The sequence below is a fragment of the Onychostoma macrolepis genome, chromosome 21 (assembly GCF_012432095.1).
Source record: "Onychostoma macrolepis isolate SWU-2019 chromosome 21, ASM1243209v1, whole genome shotgun sequence".
NCBI lineage: Eukaryota > Metazoa > Chordata > Actinopteri > Cypriniformes > Cyprinidae > Onychostoma > Onychostoma macrolepis.
The window spans coordinates 20,570,606-20,593,287 of NC_081175.1; the positions used below are offsets into that span (position 1 = coordinate 20,570,606).

Sequence of the window (22,682 nt, forward strand, 5' to 3'; positions counted from 1 at the left end):
CTTGTTACTGTGCTATTTAATAGTGTTTTCACTATATTATGGATTTTCACATCCAGTGCAGAGTTGGTGTTTACGGCTCGTTCAGTGAATCGCTGGCCGTAAAACAGCGATTCTGTTCAAATTCCCTATGAAATCATAAATGATTCCCTTTGAGCTAAATTGACCTGTTTCCCTTACACCTTCTTACAGTATTAATACATTAGAGCATGTAGCTAGATCGGATCGTAAAAAGGGACATTATTCACGAAGTGGTGAAAGAATCAGAAACTCATGTAGTTTGTGCACCAAAAAGTTTTATTAACTAAGCACTAACACACATAACTAATCTAAACAAATGAACATACAATCACTCATACATGGGGGAAGGGCAAGTGAGACTGGATAAATGAAGCCATTAGAGAAACAGGGAATGAAGCTATGAAAAGGAGTCAGTTAACCTTTGAGTGAAACCATCAGCGCCGTTTTACAATGGGGTCTATAGCTTATACTAAACCTCTGTTTTGTTTAGTTAAAGGGGTGGTTGACTCTTTTATTTCTAGGTTTGATTGTGTTTATGGGGTGCAATCTAACATGTTAATGCTTCGTTTAAAAAAAACAAAAAAACATCATTTTTCACATAATTTACCTTTATTCCACATCGCTCTGTCCCTTCTCCTATAAACGCACTGATCATTTCCTTGTTTTATGAAGCCCCTCCCTCACAAATACGCAATGGGCTCAGATTGGTTAGCTGGCCCAGTGTGTTGTGATTGGCTAAACCGCCTCTAGTGCGCATCTAAATGTCCCGCCCCTCACCTCAGTAGCATGTGCACCAGTTGTATTGTAAACAATGGCTTCATCTATATTGCTTATCAATTTGAGCCCGATTGAGACCCAGAGAATATTAGTGAATAGGATCCTGCAGAACCTGTGCAAGCACAGCTTTTAAAAATTGTTTTTGTTTGTTGTTGTCTCATACTTTTAGATACGCTGTTATTTGTAAATGCTACTGCTTCTGTTAGCTTTTAATATACGTTTTTTCCCTGATTAAAGCTTTAATACAGTACGGCAACCGCACACCATGTATAAATCTTCTCATAGCTATGTGAAAATAAGTGTATAAATGGAACAGTTCATTGTTTGAGCTGAGCTGATGATCTCATTGAGAGAGAGAGAGATGCAGGGCGACGCGAGGAACAGTATTAAGAACCGCTGCTTTAGAACATTGATTTTGAAACTTGTGAATCTATTAGCATCATTAATAGATTTTTACGTGCATCCCTAGTTTTCTTCCTCTTCTCTAAAGCAGAACAACATGACCTCGCCCCCTTTGTTGCATGTTCCCAGGGGCGGGGTTTGCCTGGGTTTGTGATGTCACAAACCTGGGAAGTAGCTCATTGTAGTCCCTATGAGCCGTTTTTGTAGGCATTAAACTGCCAGAATTTTAAAAGACAATATCTCCGTTTGCATTGAACTTTCGGTGCCGCAACTTTGCAGATATTGTTTATGCTCAAACAGCAACATTATACACTAACTAATGTTAAAAAATGAAATCGCAATCAACCACCCCTTTAAATGTAGGATACTTGCATTGCCTTGGATTTTGACGAGTGTCCGGATGCAGTCTCGGATGAAGTCTCTTGATGGTTTCAAGGTTTGAACTTGCGATCACGTTCTTCTGGGTTTAAAGAGAGATGAACTCCAAAGGTGTTCTGACTCGATGGTAATTGGGAGTTTCTTCCCAGGTGGAAAGTGAAAAAGAGCTAAGAGACGTCAGCTGAGATCCGAGGGTCTTTGTTGAATGGAAAGACAATGCCGAAGCCTGGCACAAACTTAAGGGTTCCAGAAGAGTTCTAGCTCAGCATCCCCATCTTCTCAGAACCTAAAAGAACCTAGACTGGCTGCATTGAGTTCTGCCAGGCGTGGCTGCACTGGCTCTGGGACTTTGCAACCAGAAGATGGGAAGGTGATAAGAGATGAGTGAAGAGACTTAAGAGACGAGTGAAGAGACCCTGGGAGACGCCAGGGACATGTCCCTACCAATATCCAGCAACTACCAAACTATCCCTAGCAATAATTTTGATCAAACAATTAAATATATGTATATGTTTTTGTAATTACTCATCTGAAATGTCATACCATTGATATTACATAAGAAGTTAAAGTAAATATGTTAGAAAACTGCGCGCTTTCAAGAACACACATTTAATATATTGGCGGAGTAAGAAAGTAAGAACTTAAGGGAGTCGCACACCAGAGGAGAAGCACAGCCACGTTTAGAACAACTCACAGCTATTGCACTCAGTTCAAGACAGCGGTCCAGAACAGTTAATAAAAAAGTTAACTTCAGGAATTAACAAAGTTGCATCGATGAGTTTGAAGTGGTGTTTGACAAAACAGAGCAAACGGAAAGAGAAAGCACGATCTATGGCTATTATAAGCTCTCTATAAAGTATATTGACAGAACGACAAAGGTTGTGCTGAAAGATGCACGATCTTCCATCCTAGTATAACGTCATTATGAACATTAACAATAATTTGGGACAAATATAATGTGATTTTATGGAAAACCATGTGAGTGACACTCTTTGGTGCGACAGGATTTGAAACCGCATCCTGAGTCGCTGCGGACAGTCTTTAACTTTAACTTAATGTTGTTCAGCTGAATGTACAAAGCAAACTGTTAGCTGAAATATCCACAAAATAAAACAACACTGAATTAAGAGCGTGCGGTTTATCTGTCAATCAGATGCATGTGAAAGTTGTGTTTGTTACTACAGCAACAGCAGTGTATTCTTTCAGAATCATCCTGGGTCCTATTACATTAATATAAAAACTAGATAGTAAAGTTCAAGACAAACTTTAAGTTGGCTTGAAAAAGCTTAGCCATAAAGGTTGTAAAAGTTTAAAGGTTTTCAGTTTGAAGTAATTTGAAATACTTAAAATAATTTTAAAGATTAAAGTTTGAATGTTTTGAAGGCAATACAGTCTATCAGAAGAACAGACATAGAAAAACAGATCGCTAGGGTACCTGTGGTGGCTTCTAGGGTGGTTGCTAGGGTGCTCAAGGTGGTTGCTAGGCTGTTTCTAGGGTATTTTTGGTGGTTGCTATGCAGTTGCTAGGACATTCCTGGTGGTTGCCAGGGTAGCTGGGTTGGTTGCTAAGGTGTTGCTATGCGGTTGCTTGGGTACCCAAAGTGGTTGCTAGGGTGTTGCTAGGCTACCTGGAGTGGTTGATAGTGTGTTGCTATGTAGTTGGTAAGGTACTCAGGGCTGTTGCTACGGTGTTGCTATGCGGTTGCTAGGGCACCCAGAGTGGTTGCTAGGGTGTTATGCGGTGGCTAGGGTACCTGGGTTGGTTGCTAAGGGGTTGCTATGCGGTTGCCAGGGTATCCAGAGTGGTTGCTATGGTGTTGCTGTGTGGTTGCTAGGGTACTCAGGATGGTTGCTAGGGTGTTAATAACATGTTGTTACCATGATTAACAAATTACTTGTTTGTTTCCAACATGATTAGCAAGTTACTAACATGTTGTTAGTATCATAGACATATATAGACGCCCTATTCGACCGCTCCAGGCACGTAGATGCGACCGCCATCTTGGAACGGCCAACTTGACGTCATTCACCATACTGTAGGTTCGCACAGAGCCGTTGGGTTCGCAGACCATCGGCTGTGCAGGATTGTGGCATTTTTCGAATATTCAGTATTTGCTATGGTGAATGACGTCAAGTTGACCACTACAATATGTCAGATGGCATATATATAGCGGCCCATAGAAACAGTCGCTAATGAGGCATCTACGCATATATATCTATGGTTAGTATGATTAGCAAGTTACCAGCATGTTGTTAACATGATTAGCAAGTTACTAGCATGATTAGCATGTTACTCGCATGGAGTTAGCATTATTAGCAAATTGGTAGCATGTTTAGCATGTCGTTAGCATGATTAGCAAGTTACTAGCATTTTGTTAGCATGTTTCTAGCATGATTAGCAAGTTACTAGCATGATGTTAGCATGTTTCTATGCTAATCCAGCTAAAACCAGTTGATTCAGTATAGAAAAAAAAACAGCTAAAAAACAGCTGAAAACCAGCTAAGTACAGCCTGGCTTGCTAAAAAAGTGGCCAAAACCACTTTAAAACCAGCTTGGGAGACCAGCCAAAGCAGCCAATCGGCTTAGGCTGATTTTAGCTGTTTTTTTCTGTAGGGAGTTGTTATGCTTTGCTATCCAACTGATTCCTAAACATGGAAGTAAGCCTATGGGTGAGACTTCCGGTTCATTAGCCGCAATAGGGAAATAACGAGAATAATAACAACGTACAGTAAACGGTAAAACTGTTTGCATTACAAACCAGTGTGTTCATAATTAATATAATACACTAAAAAATGGTACGACACACCAATTTGTAGTATCAAGCAGCAAAACGAGCTGTTCTGTACATCTAAACATAGCTGAATGCAAATGAGATCAGAAACAAGACCCATAAAATTTACAAATGGCCGGGCCCATTTTTGCTTGAAGAATAAGGTGGATAGCAATAGACAGCTTAAATACACCATAAGATTCATCGTACAAAAGTTTTGATGCCCTTAATGAAAGTCTATGGGATTTTAGGTGGTTTTCATAGTCTGGTTTTACGAAAACCGTAAGCCGGATCAGTTAGAAAAGATATAGAAACCTGAGTCAGACCATTCTGAAGGTCTGGGCCGAATTTGGTGGTTGTAGCTTTAAAAGTCTTGTTGTAGGAGGGTTTATGTTATGGCTTGGGTTTATATCCCTACCAATGTCAAAAGCAAACCTACGCCCTTGCCCACCACTGCACTTTCCTTACAAGATATTTAATTTTTATATATTTAATAATATTTGATTTCTGTTTCTTGCCTCAACCATATTCAAGAGTGAGATAAAGGTAAAAGTGATGTTTACTTGATAAGAAAAGGTTACAAGAAGTCACAGTTCAAGTGATGCCTCATTGGTGCATACGTCGGCTATAACAAAGAGTCAGCACTACAAGTTTAACCCATGTGAAACACGAGTCTGTAGCGTCTGTCTTGGGCTTCTTGTGAAGAACAGTGGGGGATGCAAAAATCTCGCTAATACCAAATGATTATGCTGTTTATTTAGCATTAATTTTTCAGTTCATGACATGAGTGACATAATCAGTTTTTTAGCATAACTGTTTTCATAGTTGAATTCATGTTAGTGTTCATTCATTTGTTTATGCACAGGCCAATGATGCCTCAGGGAACACCTGGAACTGGCTGTACTTCATCCCTCTCATCATCATTGGCTCCTTCTTCATGCTTAACCTTGTCCTGGGTGTCTTATCAGGGTAAGTCCTACATTCTTCTTTCTCTATCTTTTTCTTTGTGCCTTCTCCTTGTTTCTGGTATTGTCCACAGACCCCCCTCCCCCATTCCAAACATCCAGACAGCTTCATCCCTTCATACGGAATGGATTGTCGTATATGCTTTTTGAAGCATCTGATGGTGTTGACACATTTGCCATTTTTTACGAAACAAATAGAGTTCATGTAGTAACATTTAGTTTTCTCTGTTGATGCTAGATGCTAATAGAACCTGCTTCAGGAGAATAAAAATAATATAATGATCAAATTAAATTGAAGGGGATAATTTTGTTAAATACATTCTGTTATTAATCCCTCATAACATTTACAATTGAAAATATTTTCATTTTTAAATCTAATAGCAGTTACAGTTGCTGGACATGTTTTTTTCCCCATGTCTCAAGAATCAGTGATTTATGTGATTGGCATTAGATGGTGTCTATGTTATATGATCTTTACCACTTTCCGTGTTCAGTTCTTGAAGATTAAGTTAATTTATCCCCACAGAACTTGATGTAATGCTTATTGTGTCATAGCCAGATGATGTAGCATAACTTCTTGGATGCCACAGCCATTGAAATACTTTGCCTTAGAGTTTAGATGGTTATCTCCATCTACACTGGTGCTGTCAGACAATGTCACTGAAAATACAAAGATTTGAGATTTGTTTGTTTGTCTGGTGTGTTAGGTGTTAGAGCAACATTGAACTTAATTACATTTTTAATTAATTCCTCAGGTACAGATATATGGTTACTTGATTATGAAAAACAAAACTCACAATTGATTGTCCTTTGAAGGCTCGAACTTCTTTGTTTGGCAGATGGTGGCATGTAGTCAGCTTCTAGGTCCAGCACTCTCTCTATGAGTTCATCTTCACGTTTATTCCATTCCTCTTCTGTCAGTGTCTTTGTTGGTGTCTTTTCTTCTTTCATTTTTAGAGTGAAGTATTCACCTCTGTTTCTTGCCACCATTAATTCAATCATCCTAATTAAATGTTTGACTTGAGATCTATTAGCCCAGGTATTAACTAGCACATAATATCTGTTTCCGCACTTTCTTACCAATTCTTGTAATGCTTCTCCTTCACATGCAATAAAGCTTGAAGTAAAAGCTAACACCTTTTTTGATTAAATACCTCTGCTGACGTGTCCTCAAAAACATTTCCTTGCAAAATGATGTTTCCTGTCATAGTCTTTCCAGCTCCTTCTCCTCCAAGAAGCACAACTCTCATATCTGAGGGATTGCATTTCTTGTCTAGTTTTAAGAAAGAAGTGGCAGAATGTGTTAGCTATTTTGCATTAGTAAGTCTGCATTGAAAAACACATGCATGTACATGACCACACATCCACATCTTAATAAAAGAAGACGAGTTATAGCATTTTATGACCCTTTAAGAACAAAAAAATGTACCTACCATTTTGCAGTACTTGAAGGATATCTCTTTTCTTTCTCACTTTCAACATGTTGGTTTTGGCTATTTTGAGTTTCATGTCAAGTTCAATAGTTGGGTTGTTGTCTATTTCATGTGCATAATGACAACCGTTATTTATCTTTACCATTTCCTCAATCTTCTCAAGGAGTTCTGAGAGTTGAGTGATATCAGTGTGATCCTTACAGTTAAAAACATGGTACCTGTTCCCACATTGTTCCATTAGCCACTCGAGATGCTCTCCTTCTATTTCAATACGTTCCTCAATGGTTGTATCCCCAAGCCAGTCTCCTCTGGTGAACAGCACAATTGTATGGTTCCAGACCTTCTTTCCTAAAAGACCCATATGTTCCTCCACAGCTATTTGATAAGACTTGTTAAATTCTATGGCAATGGGAACAGTTAATAGAATTACATGTGGGCCAGGAGGACAAAGACTCACACTGCGTCTAATCTCCAGTTTGTCAATCACTGATGTCTTTTCAAGTAAACTGTGACAGTGCCAGCCTGGAGTGTCGACAACTGTCAGGTTTCTTTCATGTACTTTACTATTACCTACTGCACAGGACACTGTTGTTCTTGATTTGTTAACTTCAAAAACATCTTTGTCCAGAATAACATTGCCTGTTGAACTCTTTGCAGCCCATGATGCTCCAAGCATCAAAATACGTATATCAGTCATATTTTTTTTCTCTAAACAGAAGAGGGACAGTGTATATTTTTAGCTTATTGTGCATTGGTGAATATTTTGACTTAATACCAGTGATCTCATGATAGCTTTGTTGTAAAAATGCTCTTTCATTAAATTGTTGCATAATATATCAGTCAGTGAAAGATTTTCTAAATCTTCTATTACTAAATTGGACATTTACTCCATTTATAAATAAAGTGATAGTAAGGTGTACCTTTAATGGATTCTTGAAGTTCAGCTCCATGTTTCCTCCCAACAACATTTCTTGGTTTGACACTTTCTTCTGTTATTTTCACTCGCTCATCACTTACAGGGGTACTTTCAAAGTAGTTGCCGATGTTTTGGGCCACCATTTTCTCTATTTTTTCCAGCAGTTTGGTCACTTGAGTGCTGTCATTGCTGTTCCTAATATTAAGGACATGCATTCTGTTTTGACATTTTTTTAGAAGCCATATGAGATCTGGCCATGATCTTAAGCTCTTTTTCAAAGTTATTGTGTTATCTGTAGCAATAGAGCTGAACAACACAATAGTGTATCCCCAGATATTCTCAGAAAAATACTCAAGTCCTTTCTTGTGCAGTTCTGATTTCTGTTGTACTCATGTAATGGAAGTGAAGATCGAAGGTCATGTGAAATATTAGACACTGGCTCTTCAGGAGCAGAAATGGAAGAACCCTGCTATACAAAGACAGTTTAACCATAACATTACTATCAAACTACACATGAAGTACAATCCCTTGTTTGGTCTTTTACAATAGTCCTTCAAAAATTTGGGTATTTAAAATTTGATTGCTGTTCATGTTGTTTCAGTACATTATGCATTATTGTCTATATGTATGTGTGTTTGGTTTTAGGGAATTTGCCAAAGAAAGAGAGCGAGTGGAGAAGAGGCAGGAGTTTTTGAAGCTTCGCAGACAGCAGCAGATTGAGAGAGAGCTCACCGGATACCTGGAATGGATATGCAAGGCAGGTTAGTATAAACTCCACGTTCTTCACTGTTACGTTATCGTAAATAAATTTGATAAGTAAATAACTCTATCGTTAAACTGATAGAGTATTCACCTCACACACCGAAGTTTGTTGTCTATGATAAAATACAGGATAATTCTTTTTAGAAATATAGAATTATGTAACTTGGTATGATTTGGTTGATACTCTTTGATATTTGTTACAGAGGAGGTGTTGCTGGCGGAGGAGGATCAGAATGCTGAGGAGAAATCCCCTCTGGATGGTGCGTGGTACAAGAGGAAACAAAACAACCCAGGTGAAAAGAGAGCAAGGATCCTTGTGACTGGTTTACCATAGTATTCTATGATAAACCAGGCCAGTGCAAGGTTTGACCTCTCATTTCATGAGCCCTCATACGTGACCATAATTTTGCATTGTTATAGGGAAAAATGGTTTTTCAATGATCTTTTCACCTGGGCACAAAAATAGGCGTATACTGTACAAAGGCTGCTCAAAAACAGCTCAGTCAAAATCTAAATTTTTATGGTTTTTAGTTCATTTCTATTATAATTTTAGAGCATTTACATGCTTGTGTACTCTTTAAAAAGTATCTAAACATATAACCTCTTTCCTCTGTTTTCTCAAGGCCCATAATCAAATTTTGGGCTGTTTCGGAAAATTTGTTTTTTAAATTTCCGAGTGGATCTGAGAGTTCGGAGAGAAGGTGATACTAAGAGAAGAAGTGAAAGTGTGAGACGGGCAGAAAAAGAGCCCAGCACTAGTGCACAGCCATGACTCTGTGCTCTCTTGTGTTTGCACATGACTGATGAGTCACCATGAGATCAGGCCTGTGGTGTGCACACATTCCTTACTGTAGCCAGATATACAGTATGTATGTTGCTTTTGTAATAAGTTGAGCTGTTAATTAATTATTAATCATTATTTTAATTAGTAATCAGTGTATTACTTTATATACTGATTAATTTAATTAATTGTAATTAATAAATATTTTCTAAGCCCCTGAATGAAGATAATTCAAATACATTATTAAGACAGATTAGTACACTATTAAATAGACAAAAAAGTGTGTTATTTCCATTGTTTTTGGCCTTGGTGTCACTCTATTTTTCAGTGTCTCTTGACACATTTTCATGAGGAATTTAAAGTCCCGCTGTGGTGAAAATCAAGTTTTTTTATGTTGTTTATTTGTCTATGTGATGTTTTTAATATGGTTTTAGACAAACCAAGTGCCAACCCATTTATTAACACCATTGCTGAGTATTTTCTCCTTAAAACTGCAGTTTCCCAATGGGAGTCACAGAAACACGATTTGAAACAGCCCTTTTTTTTGCACAAAATTCAATAACCAATCCCATCAAGAGATCCTATCCTTAGCATATCATTAACTGTGCTGCAAAGCAGAGGGTCTAGTGAGAAGACAGCCAGGTTAATCGGGTAACAGTTATATTTTTCTGTAGATGTTTTGCTAACTGATAATATTCCCCCCTATTTCCACGATGGCATGTGCTGTTAGCGCTTATTTATTTGTATTTAGAACCGCTAACTTGAATAATAACCCGTGGCAACAGTGTAAAAGTAGCCTGGAGTCAGACCCACCTCTCCCACATTTACATCCGCACGTCAAACGCGTATGCTCGTGGGTGCGATTTGGAATCTCAAACTTGGCTGAATTTGAGTCTTCAAGGCATTTTGAGGACACAACATCGTCAAGTAAGTAAATTTAACGAATGTAACAGTATCCACTGAAGTTGTCCGCTAGTAAAAACATAGTTTTATCAGTCATTATCCGTGTACGAACCAGCGCAAACAGATAATGTTGCCTCACGAAGTTAGCCATCAGTCTCCTTGCTTACGTTGAGCATACCAGCTTGTTTCTGGTTCAAACACATATAGCTTAATTAAACCAATATTTCGACTTGCCATTGCCATTGTATCGCATTTACTACAGTTCAGTGTTAGTGGATAAGGAGGCCCTGGCTCATGGTTGGCTAGTGTGTGACTGAGTGGAGGCGGGGATAATTTGCGTATTCATAGATCCGCGTATAGTAAATGAGGCAAGGGTGTAGAGTTACATTCAAGCTATTTTAAGGTATGAGAAAATTATTTTCACATGAAAAAAACATTTAAATATGTCATTTTGATGATCAAAGATGAGTTTTAAAGGATAACATTTTTGACTACAGGGGGACTTTAATGTTTCTCTTAATTTAGGTGTAATATTTAAGTTTGTGGTTTTGTTTTCAGTGCTGAAAATAACTAAGACCAGGAAGGGTCGAAATGACCTCATCAGTGCTGAAGAGGGGGAGGAACATTTCACAGACATCTCCTCTGTTGGTAAGCCTTGACAAATCTAGAAACACTTGGTAATTTTGCTGTTATGCATGAAATTTCAACACTTTTGTTACTTTTCAGATAGCCTTCATTCTCCAGGACAGCATTAACAAATAGTTTTAACTATCTAGTTACATGCTATCAGCAAAAAGAAAAAAACCTCCTTTGATAAATAACCCGGAAACTTCTACAGAAGTTATTTTATTATGTGTATCTAGTGTCTGAGATAATTGTGCGCTTCAACATAAGTGGGTAAAATGGAGAAGGGAAAGCAGGATCAGGTGACTGCTATATTAGTTCTACTTAGAATTGTCCATTCTTTTTGAGATTTAAGAGGCTAATAGAACAATTGGTTACACTTTATTTTAAGGTGTCCTTGTTACAGTGTAATTATACATTTAACTACTGAGTAATATTAATTAACTACATGTACTCACTACAGTATATGGTTAGGATTAGGGTTTGGCTTAGGGTTACTTGCATGTAATTATGCATAATTTAGTGTTGTTGTTATAATAGTAAGTACATGTAACGTGTAACAAGGACACCTTAAAATAAAGTGTTACTGAATAATTCATAATCTTAAACACTTTTCTGTCTCAGTCTACAGTTTACATTCTCCTCTCTAGAGCCCTGCATTTCAGCCTGAGCCCGATGGGCCCCGACTTTTTTACGGCCCTAGGGCCGGGCTTCGGACCAATTTTCACGTCAGAGTTCAGACGCGGGCTGGGCCTCGGGCCTGTTTTTGGCTTCTCCTTATTTTTATATTTTAGATAGCCATCAATTAGTGATAAAAAAAAAAAAGAAAATTGCCGCGCTGGTGAAAAAACAACATGAGACTGTGCTACCGCGACTGTCAAGAGCGGCTCGGCGGTGTTTAGAGTTCTGCATTCAAATGCATGCAATAGGCTTAAGCTTGCCGCAAAGCCCAAGCAAAAGTAATTACCATGAATATGTCAGGGGGAAATAGTAAGGAGATATTTGAATTATTTACTAATAAACTAGTGTTTTCTGAGTCCGTGTCACAAGGATGAAGTTGCTGATACTGACTCGCTATCTCCTCATTAGACGCGCCTTTAGAGAGAAGTGCATCTTTACGGATTATGATTATAATGAAAGAGTTTTTGTTTTCAATTTGTTTTATTTCATTAAGTAGTAATTCACAGCTTTCTATAGATATATTTATGTCTGTGAGGCAGTCAAATGACTGCGTATCCACTGAAAAAAATGCAAGTGATTTCACTGGCGCCTCCATGTCCTGCAAAGCCGGCTTTAGCTTCCACTCTCTGCACAAACTATTGGATACAACACACATTTATTTAGGTTTAACGTTTAAACATTGTTATATGTTTGAACTGTGATGTGATGATTTGAGAAGGCTAAATTGATCAAACATAGGCTATGATCAGCTCATGTCTGAGTCTGCCGCTGGCTGCTTGGTTGTTACTTTTTAAAAAACAAAAACTTATAACGAACAAAAAATGCTCCAAACATTTTTATAAATTAACTTAAATAAAAAAACAAAACGAAATATAATCACTTTGCCATTACATACAAAAATTAACTATTTTAATAGCTGAAACAGTAGTATAAGCTGTTTTGGGAGAAGGGGGAAAAAAGACAGGCTCTGGCCAGTAATTCTGTTAAGCTGTCGGACAAGGGCCGGGCTAGGGCCTGAGCATCTCGGGTCAGTGCCAGGCTAGGGCCTATATTTGAGGCTTGTGCAGGGCTCTACTCCTCTCTGATATTCATATGTAACAATGTTAGCTGATGAGGGCTATGCCATGAATCCCAAAGCTCTGTGTAAGCAAAGCAAATACAACATTTATTCTTATACTTTGTCAAAACATTAGAATTTTTTGCTATTAAAGTGCCCCTATTATGGATTTTTGAAAATTACCTTTCATGCAGTGTGTAACACAGCTCTAAGTGAATGAAAACATCCTGCAAGTTTTAAATCTGAAAGTACACCGTGTATAAAGTTATTGTCTCTCAAAAGAAAGAGTCAACTCCGAATCATTGAAACGAGTCATTTTTAAAACGAATCCCAAGCCGTTTCATGTTCATGTCAACATGAAACATTAGCTTATTGCCCGCCCACTTGTTGGTCTTTTCCTTGGTTTGAATGAAAATGCAAATTCATTCTTTGCCACTAGGTGCTGCTTTTGGAGCGGTAAAATAGCTGTTTCCCCGGTAACGCTGTACACAAAGCAGCACTGCGCTCACAAATGCTGCTTTATCAGGCATTACAGGCAAGATTAAATGAAAATGAGACCAATGGGACCAATCACCGCAGATTAGCAGCAGGCAAAAGGGTTTGGAAAAATTCATATTTAAACAAATTGTTTGGGAGTCGATGAGCAAATACGGTAAAAATAAATTTATATTATAAGACAATGAAAATGTTTTTTGACCTTGCATGCATGTCAACCAATCCATAACCTGTTGTGGGGACTCCCAAAACCAAAATATGAACCTTTCATTACCCATAATAGGGACACTTTTAGTTTCCTGACCGCAAGAGGCACACTGGCAGCTGATGCTAGAGGCTGCGGTCTTAAGCGTGTTTGTTAGCGCACGTCTCCTATGCCGGCTGTTACTGGTTGAGCCCTGCTCGGAGTTGGCCAAATAGAACCAGTTGCAAGTGGTGTCATTAAAGATGAAGTTACGGAGGTAGCTCCATGATCATGAGTTTAATGATTTTCCCACTAATCTATTTTTAATCTCTTTAGCGCCACCTGGATCACCTTTTGCTCGAGCTAGCCTGAAGAGCAGTAAGAACGATAGCTCCTCATACTTTCGTCGAAAGGAAAAGAGGATACGCTTTTTCATACGACGGATGGTGAAGGCACAGAGTTTTTACTGGATTGTTCTGTGTTTGGTGGGATTGAACACGATGTGTGTGGCCATTGTCCATTATGACCAGCCTGAGTGGCTCACCAAGGCCTTGTGTAAGCAAAGCAAATACAACATTTATTCATATACTGTGTCAAACATTTGAAATTTTTGGCTATTTAGTAATGGCTAGCGATAGCAAGCTAGATTAAAAAGCAAGATCCCCACCCTCCCTGCATAATCACTTTGCAAAGCCACGCCTCCCCCAAAACATGAACATGCTCAGGCAGACCAGAGACTAACCTGTGACACGATGAGGAGGATTGAATGCAGCGCTGTCAGATTACCTCATGTCTCATTCACTGGTGAGAAAGCGCATAATGTTACAATAATAGCACCTTTCATTCTCGCTGGAATGCGCTGATGACGTATCATGTCTGTGCAAACAGGGTGCGCAGAGGTAGGCAAATTAATATTTGACAGGCAGGCAGGACAGCCTAATTTTAATTTCAATTTTAATTGTTTTTAATTTTATTAAGATTGTATGGTCCTACATCTTCCACAGTCAATATAAATAAATATAAATAAATTTAGACCACTTAACTTAGTGATTGCTATCGGGATATCTATCTATCTATCTATCTATCTATCTATCTATCTATCTATCTATCTATCTATCTATCTATCTATCTATCTATCTATCTATCTATCTATCTATCTATCTATCTATCTATCTATCTATCTATCTATCTATCTATCTATCTATCTATCTTAGATTTTAAATGTAATCTAAGTTTTATTAATTTAGCATAATATGCTTTTTCATTTTTATTTAGTTTCTGTTTAGTTAAAATTTATATTTTGCTTTTTATTTTAGTTTTGGTTATAGTAATTTTTGTGTTTCAACTTATATTTTTTAATTTATTTAAATCAGTCTCAGTCAAATGTGAAACCCCTTCGCATTGACACCATTGCTCAATAATTGTGACATTTTCACTTGTAAATAAAGATTAAATTCTTGTATTGTTAAATTATAATAATATATGACTGAAAATTGTTTTATATTTGGGGGTTTAAATGATTGATCCTCTGATTGAACAAAATCTATTTAGCAATTTAAAAGAAAAGAAAATACATTAATGTTGAGATATAAATACTTTTAAATAATTAATGCATTTTAATTTAATTTATTTAATATTGTTGTTAACGGATAACCTAATGTCTCCTTTCATTTCTATGTGGTGTTAGACCTGGCAGAGTTTGTATTCCTGGGACTGTTTCTGACAGAGATGACTCTGAAGATGTACGGCCTGGGGCCCAGAAACTACTTTCACTCCTCGTTCAACTGTTTTGACTTTGGGGTGAGTCACAGCACACATGATTCAGACAAGCCTGTGCACTTACATACAGTCAGCCATTATCAGCCACTGTGATACTTGTGTGTACACTGAATCACCACAGGGCCGTTCATAAGTTGTAGCTTAGCAAGCTTATTCACATTCACTCCAGCTGTCATTTTCCAGATATATTTTATGCGTTTTCTATTTACTTTTATTATTTTGGTATTTTTATGTGGTTAATATTTTAATAAATAGGCCATCACCTCATTTAAATGAGAGGCTACACACAATACACTTGTATAACTGAGAGATTCTTGATGACTCTTGATTTCTCAGGTAATTGTGGGAAGTATATTTGAGGTGGTGTGGGCAGCGATCCAGCCTGGCGCATCTTTTGGGATCAGTGTTCTGAGAGCCCTGCGCCTGCTCCGTATCTTTAAAGTAACCAAGTAAGTAGATGAATATACACTTGCTTTCTGATTTGTGAATGCTTTCAAAGTACGGTTGATTGAGCCACTATTGCAACTGATATTGGACTGATACTTATGATCAGGAATTGCTGATATGTTAGAACCAAACCCCATGACCTAAATTTTTTCATCAAGTACTCCCTGAAACTAGTGTTTAATAACACCGATAATAAATCCTTAAATGTTGTCCATCAACTAATCAGTACTATTTCAGTGTTATTGATTTTATATTTCATATTGATATATTAATTTTATTTTTAAATACAACTACACATATCTACATATATCCAAGTTTATATTGTTTATATGTTTAAAAATATTTTTTTTTTATTAAAAGTTAATTCTATATGCGTTATCTCTCTCTCTCTCTCTCTCTCTCTCTCTGTAGATATTGGAACTCTTTGCGGAATCTTGTGGTTTCACTTTTGAACTCCATGAAGTCCATCATTAGCTTGCTCTTTCTCCTCTTCCTCTTCATCGTGGTGTTTGCCCTGCTAGGCATGCAACTCTTTGGGGGCCAGTGAGTGATTTCTGAAATATTCCTTCATGGTTCTAGCCATTTCTGTCCCATTCCCCCTCTGGAATAAAGAAAGAAATTTGATTTCTTCTGTTGAAAAAAAAAAAAAAAAGTTACTTTACATGCCCAATATTCTCCACCAAGCAATGTGCAAATTAAAAGATATAGACAACTTGGACCATGCACTTTGTAAATAATTAATATGCATAACCTTTTAAAATGCTCATGGGTCACATAACTACAATCACTTAAAAGTGACTGTGCCAGTCTGGAGCAGATTCTGTAAAGATGCTGGAATTGTAAATTTGCTTGCATCCTCATGCTTTATGACCACAGCAGGCCTACATGAAGCTCTGATGGAAGTTTCAGTAACACCCCTGTGGCATCTGCTTCAGATCAGTTTTCTGGAGCTGATCTAAAGCCTGAGAGCATGTTTGATGTGTCTTCTGTTGGACCGAGATCAGCCCTAGGCTCCACCTGCTGGGGTACTGCTGCCTTATCCATGATCAAAACTGGTCACAACATGTGCTTAATTGTGCAGTCTCATTTATGTAATAGTCTTGTAAAACATGTCCTACTGTCAATTGCAGTTTTGGTGGCACATTTTAATAGTCTTAAGTTTGAGTTTTTGTTAAGTAAAGAAGCTCTGAAGAAATTAGAATTTTCCTCAGCCTTCATAGACACAGGAATAAGTAATTACTTCTCTACCATTAAAAAAGTACTTTTTATAGTATGAATGTGTGTAGTATGAAAGTAATCTAGATGTCATACATTCGTTATTTGTCATTGTCGTGTGACCTATCAGCATCAGCTGTGTCCCTGCCATTCACAAATCCTGTCTCATGGGATAGTAAAGTGTCTATTGAATGCGGTTTTCAAAATCTTGCAGGAAGTAGCAAGTCATCAGAGTACTTTTTGCCTCCTGTTTTATGTATACTGTGAATTCAGACATACTACTCTTTTCATATTGACTATGCACTAAAAATATTATTATTTTTTAAAAAGGTAGTTGTTGTTATTTAGTATACTTCTGTTGCCATCTCACATCAGTTAAACCTTGCAAATGCATTGTCTGTCAGAATTTCAGTACATCCATCCATCATCTGCTCTCTTCTTTTCTGTAATCCTTCTGCCCTCATGCCAACTCTTGTGAGCAGAGAGAGTGATACGGCATGCCAACAGGGATTTAGATCTCTACGCTCAGAGAATTACTGAGCTGATTATGCAGTGTGTCTGCTTGCTTTAACGATGGGCACCCCGCTGACTACAAGTGTGATGAATGAAAGCTGCAGTCATCACCCTTCCTCTTTCTCTCCCTCTTTAGTGACATTGGGCTACACATAACCAATACAATGTAGCTGGCAGTCAGTTATAAACTGTTATAATCTGTTGAATACTTTTCCTTCAAATAATTTTATTTATTTTTACTAAGCAGCCAAACCTTAACCCCTTGAATATGGATGTTCACTGACTTATAAACGTAAGTTTTGTACAATTCCATTGCGCTCCATCCAGCTGTTTTTAACACCAGAACGCGTTCTTTGTGAATGCCCGTTAGTCATCACAGCCAGGCTGTGTGTCTAAAGGACGAAATGCATATTCAAGAGTCAAATGGGAATTCGTACCCATGAGTCATTCTGCCCTTCCAAATAAAGCTCACATGCACTAGTAGAACTATTTTTAATTTGACACATACAGCATTTATGATCTTCATTCGTGTTGATGTGTTCTGATAGGTGGTCGTCTTGTGCATGTTGTGACGTCAGTGTACATGCACATCTCTCATTGGCTGTGACGTAATCAGGGTTTAAAGCCTGCAGGGTCTGATGGTATTAACTCACCTGGCTGTGTTTGTTGACTGTTTTTAAGGTCTTGTCAAATGCCCCTAGAGTTTTTTAAATTGCTGTCAGGCAGATTACCAGTGAAAGCGCTGGAGTTTTGGAGGGGATTGCAGAGTATGAGCATAAACATTCGAGTAGTTTGAAGAGACTTTCTAATTTAGTCTTTGCTCATTGAGTTTCCTGACCGTATCTCAAATGCTCTGAGGGAAGTGGTTGTTTTATTTCTTGTGTTTCAGAGAAATATAACCGACATGGTGGGCTGCAGAAAAAAATCCTTTAGTATTCAGTTGCCTATGCCAGTCAGACTGAGATGAAGTATTTGAGATCTTTCCCTCCAGCAAAACATCCTGTCAAATGAGCCTCTGTCAACGTTTTCATCGTGGTTTTTGTCTTTAGTTTTGAGGGCCCCAAGGGCCCTGAGACACAAGCTTGCTCATGTTTGTTCTCTGAAGTAAGTGTTTGCATGTGTAGGTGTGAAATAAATTTGCACACAACTGTTTGCTTCCCCAGCAAATACAAAATCAGTCCTTTATTCTTTGTCAATTTTTGCATTTACAGTTGTAACAGTTACTGCGTAATCAAGCATATTCTAAGCTTCTTATACTGTATGAGTGAACAGCTTTTTGATTTGTGCAATGGTGCATCTTTTGCGACTTCTATTGGAAACATCTTTATGTTTACGATGTAAAGCTAATGCACACATCCCACGACAAGCCAGGACTGAATGACACATCCTTTCCACCATAATTCACTGTTGTGAAAGCAAGCGTGCTCTGAATCTCCTCTATGAATGGATGAGTCACCGTCGTGTTCTTGTGATTCCCTTGAAGGCCAGGCTCTGATGGCAGGACTGAAAGAGAACTCTGAAATCTAAAAATAAAATGCTTGAGAGAGGAAGAGAATGATAGGGATGGATCAAAAAAGAAGAAAACTGATCCTCCAGTTCATTTAATCTGAGGCAAGGACAAATATTTCTTGCCTCAAGTAAAAGAGGTTGTGAATCTGAGTCTGGTTCAACTGCAAGTTTGTCAGTAAATCAGAAATAGTGGCGTATGGCTGAATTTCATTTGATTTCAATGGAGTTGTGTTTTTAGGTGGTTGAGATGAAAGACAGGGGTGCCAAAGCCCTCCTAGATCGAGATTAGGGTCTCTGTGTCGCGTTTTCATCCAAAAAGTGAATAAGAAATGGAAATAGACCAAAAAACAAGCCATATATTATTTGAGTATGAATATTACACTTATTCTGCTTGTTCTTAACATTCAAACCCACAAATTACTGATGATAAGTGCCGTGCTCAAGGGTACAAATCATGATAAAACAGAATTTTGATCCAAGTAACTCAGTAGCTTTGTTTTGACAGCCCTGCAATTACAGCAAACCAGAACTGACATCAAAATCTTCAGTGTACCTCTGAAGTCTTTTTACACCAAGTGTGCTGAAGCTCTCTCTCTTCCCAACCAGGTTTAATTTTGAAGATGAAACTCCCACTACAAACTTTGACAGCTTCCCTGCAGCCATAATGACAGTCTTCCAGGTATACTTTATTTTAATTTGGCCTTATGAATGTTTAATGTGTTTTTTTTTTTTTCATGTATTAAACTGTAAGACTGTTTGGTGTGCCTGACCTGTTTATGCCTCTTGCAGATTTTGACAGGAGAGGATTGGAATGCAGTGATGTATCATGGGATAGAGTCCCAGGGTGGCGTCCGGGGTGGAATGTTCTCCTCGGTCTACTTCATTGTTCTTACACTGTTTGGAAACTGTATCCTGTCCTACATCTGTTCAAATGTTTGGGGCATCAGGGACAAGAAGATTTGCAATATATCTGCATGAAAAGTTTAACATATGGAAATCATAAATTGAGTAATCTAAATAAATACGTACTTGCATATATACATACATAAAAGTTTCCATAAAACAATTTAGTTGAATTTCTTGGAATTGTTGATCAAATGTAAAAATTCAGTCTGTTTTAATGCAAATCGAATGTATGTTGAATGAAATACAAACAATTCTCTAACCTGATAATAACTAGACACACTTCTCAATGTATTCTTGGCCATTGCCGTGGATAACCTCGCCAATGCACAGGAGCTGACAAAGGTAATCTGACCTTATAAAGCTTGCCTGATTTATGACAATTTTTCATGTTTTGTTGTTTATTATTACACTTACATTGACACAAAACACCCTGAGGAGGTACATTTCTTATATCCTGATCTTTCATTTCTGCAATGTCCATGCTTTCAGGATGAAGAGGAACAAGAGGAGGCAGCGAAGAAAAGCATGGCTCTTCAGAAAGCCATGGAGGTGAAGGAGGTCAGCCCAATGTCTGCTGCCAACATCTCAATAGCAGCGTAAGTGTCTTCTTTTTTCCCCTCTGTTTTCTTATACAGCCTTGTGCTATGGAACTTTTCCTCTGATGTGTACTGTAGCAGTTGTTTGTTACTTCTCTGTTAAGTTGTTTGTGATTGCTTGATTGTTTGTCCAGTCAATGTCAGTGTGACCCTGGCCTCCCCTTAAACCTGCTCTGTGTAGTCTGTTCTTCATGAGTGTGTTGCTTTAGGTTGATATGTTATATCAAAACAATGTTATCATAGTTTAATAGTGTCATCTGCAGAGATAGTTATTATGGTATCATATGTGTTTTGCATATGCTAATTTTGCCTGAAAGCTTCTGCAAGGTAAATAAACCTAAAATACTTTATAGTTTAAGACAATAGTGAGGAATTGTTTATTTTTTTATTTTTCAGGTATTTGTACTTTTGGCCCATTCACACTATAATTAATTTATTTTGTAGTAATATGTCTATGAACCACATGCAACAATCTACATGCATGCATTACAGGAAATTATGTTAATGGAAACTATATTTTTTAGGAAAAAAGAGGCATTTTATGTATCCTAAATTCACAAGTAATATTTTCATAGTATTTTCAGTATGAAATTGATCTAGTATGTAAAAATCTAGTTCAATTATCACACAATTATTATATAATATAATATATTCCTTATCAAAAACTTTAACTTTTAAAATTACAGATCAACACAAATAAACTTCTTCTATACAAAAGTGCCTTTACTTGAAGAAACACTGAATGATGTAATGTGCAATATGTTTTAAAGAAAACAACATTCTGAATGTCTTCAGTTTGAATGCAACAGACTGTCTTTTTTTTCCGGTTGTTCTACTTTCATTTACATTTGTTATTTGTTTTCATATGTGTAACCATTTCTTCTTGTCTGTTCACAGATTACATGATGTTAGCAATTTACAATTGTCACTTCAGTATTTCTTAACAAAACTAATTATAATTCACATTTCATTGTATCACATCAAATCACAGAGTATTATTTACAAAACTGCAAACACTTCTCTACACTTCTGTAATGCAGCTTGTTTATGAGTCGTTGGTTGCGTTTTTTACACACGTATTGTTAGCTTTAAATTTTGGTGACACTGAAGTGCAGGGCCAGAATTTCAGCAATCTGTTAAAAAATAATTTCATGTCTGTTTTATGCATTTTCAAAGTCTTTAAACATTCTCCATGGCCACAGTCTGTAGAGTGTTTAAAGTGTCCTTTACTGAAGTGTTACCAATGTTTGTGTCTTGTATTTGAAACACACAGGGGCAGGTGGACAGACAGAGTGCCATCACCCTGACTGCCATCTGCTCCCTCGGCACTTCTTTCATTTGCGTTTGTGTCTCATTCTTTTGTTTTGTTTTTTGTTTCGCATGTGCAGTTTTGTAAAGCAAAATCGAGATGCAATCTCTCGCAGGTCTTCAGTCTGCAGCGTTCACTCACCGTGAGTTCTGCTCTCACTTACAATACTCCTCTCCTCTCCTCTCCTCTCCGCTTCTCTCCAACTCCTATTCCTATTTCTACATCTATACCTATTCCAATCTCCTTAAAGCTGTAATCCTCTCGTTGATTTTTCCTTTCTGTGTTTTAATCATAGCTCATCTCATTGATTTTGGGGGTGATTATAACATGATTTGTTGTAGTAAATAAATGCTTTCATGCAGAATCTGATTAATCAACATTGTCCATCCCAGCACCCTTTTATTAAATTACAGCCATGCATGTCTACATGGCTGGTGTTAGTTTGGTTAGTGGTTGATTTCCTTATTTTTAGTTCTCTTAAAAGACAACAAAACTCCTGAAGTTAGAACTGGAAAAGGAATGTTTGTCAAGGCAACTTAGATTTAGGGTTTCTATAGTTATATATAGTTAATATTTGCTAGCATGTTGCTAGACAGTTGCTTAGATGTTCTAGATGGTTGCTCGATTGTTTTTAACAGATGAAATGATATTCTGGGTGGTTGCTAGGCTGTTGCTACAGTTTGGATGGATGGATGGATAGATAGAAATAAGCTATAGTGTCTTATAAATTTAAATAAGGAGGTTTATTGTGTAAATTTCAGTAAAAACCTGTGTATATATATATATATATATATATATATATATAGCACCAGGTCAGGATAGCAATTCAGAGACATTATACTTAATTAGTACTTAATAAGTAAGCACACAGACTAGATTAATTATTTTACATTATTTGTAGGTCCTTTAAGTCCTCTCACTTTGTCCTTATATTTATTATATATTTGAAGACTCTGAGAGCCTCCGGCACTTTGATTTTATCCTTTTGATAGCGGATAACTTTTCCAATATGAGGCCAAGGCCAAGCTAGACAGAGCAGTCTACAAGCTGGGTGTGCTGTCTGCAAGCTTCACTGACTATTTGAATCAACGGCCTTTGTAGTGTGTGTGTGTGTGTGTGTGTGTGTGTGTGTTTGTGTGTTCGCGCATGCAAGGGATAGAATGGCACTTTTTCATCAAGAAACAGCATAATCATTTGGTGCATTGAAAGTATATTAAAATCTGCGGGTTCATGTTGCTTGTCTGTTACATTTTCCTTTCTC

At 37.5% G+C, this 22,682-nt stretch overlaps 1 protein-coding gene across 12 annotated transcripts in view; it reads left to right on the forward strand.

Moving 5' to 3' along the window:
• Positions 1-22,682, forward strand: part of cacna1bb (calcium channel, voltage-dependent, N type, alpha 1B subunit, b) — a 126,337-nt gene that overhangs the window by 58,877 nt on the left and 44,778 nt on the right. For 6 of the 12 annotated variants that reach the window (XM_058759179.1, XM_058759178.1, XM_058759185.1 and 3 more), the window contains 13 exons: positions 5,212-5,315; positions 8,306-8,421; positions 8,626-8,715; positions 10,665-10,754; positions 13,484-13,702; positions 14,835-14,947; positions 15,263-15,375; positions 15,785-15,916; positions 19,217-19,289; positions 19,400-19,517; positions 19,791-19,858; positions 20,006-20,112; positions 21,501-21,563. In XM_058759179.1, coding sequence (XP_058615162.1) covers positions 5,212-5,315; positions 8,306-8,421; positions 8,626-8,715; positions 10,665-10,754; positions 13,484-13,702; positions 14,835-14,947; positions 15,263-15,375; positions 15,785-15,916; positions 19,217-19,289; positions 19,400-19,517; positions 19,791-19,858; positions 20,006-20,112; positions 21,501-21,563 — 1,406 coding nt within the window. The remainder of the gene's footprint in view (positions 1-5,211; positions 5,316-8,305; positions 8,422-8,625; positions 8,716-10,664; positions 10,755-13,483; positions 13,703-14,834; positions 14,948-15,262; positions 15,376-15,784; positions 15,917-19,216; positions 19,290-19,399; positions 19,518-19,790; positions 19,859-20,005; positions 20,113-21,500; positions 21,564-22,682) is intronic. The other 6 variants (XM_058759189.1, XM_058759183.1, XM_058759187.1 and 3 more) reach the window with 3 other exon arrangements.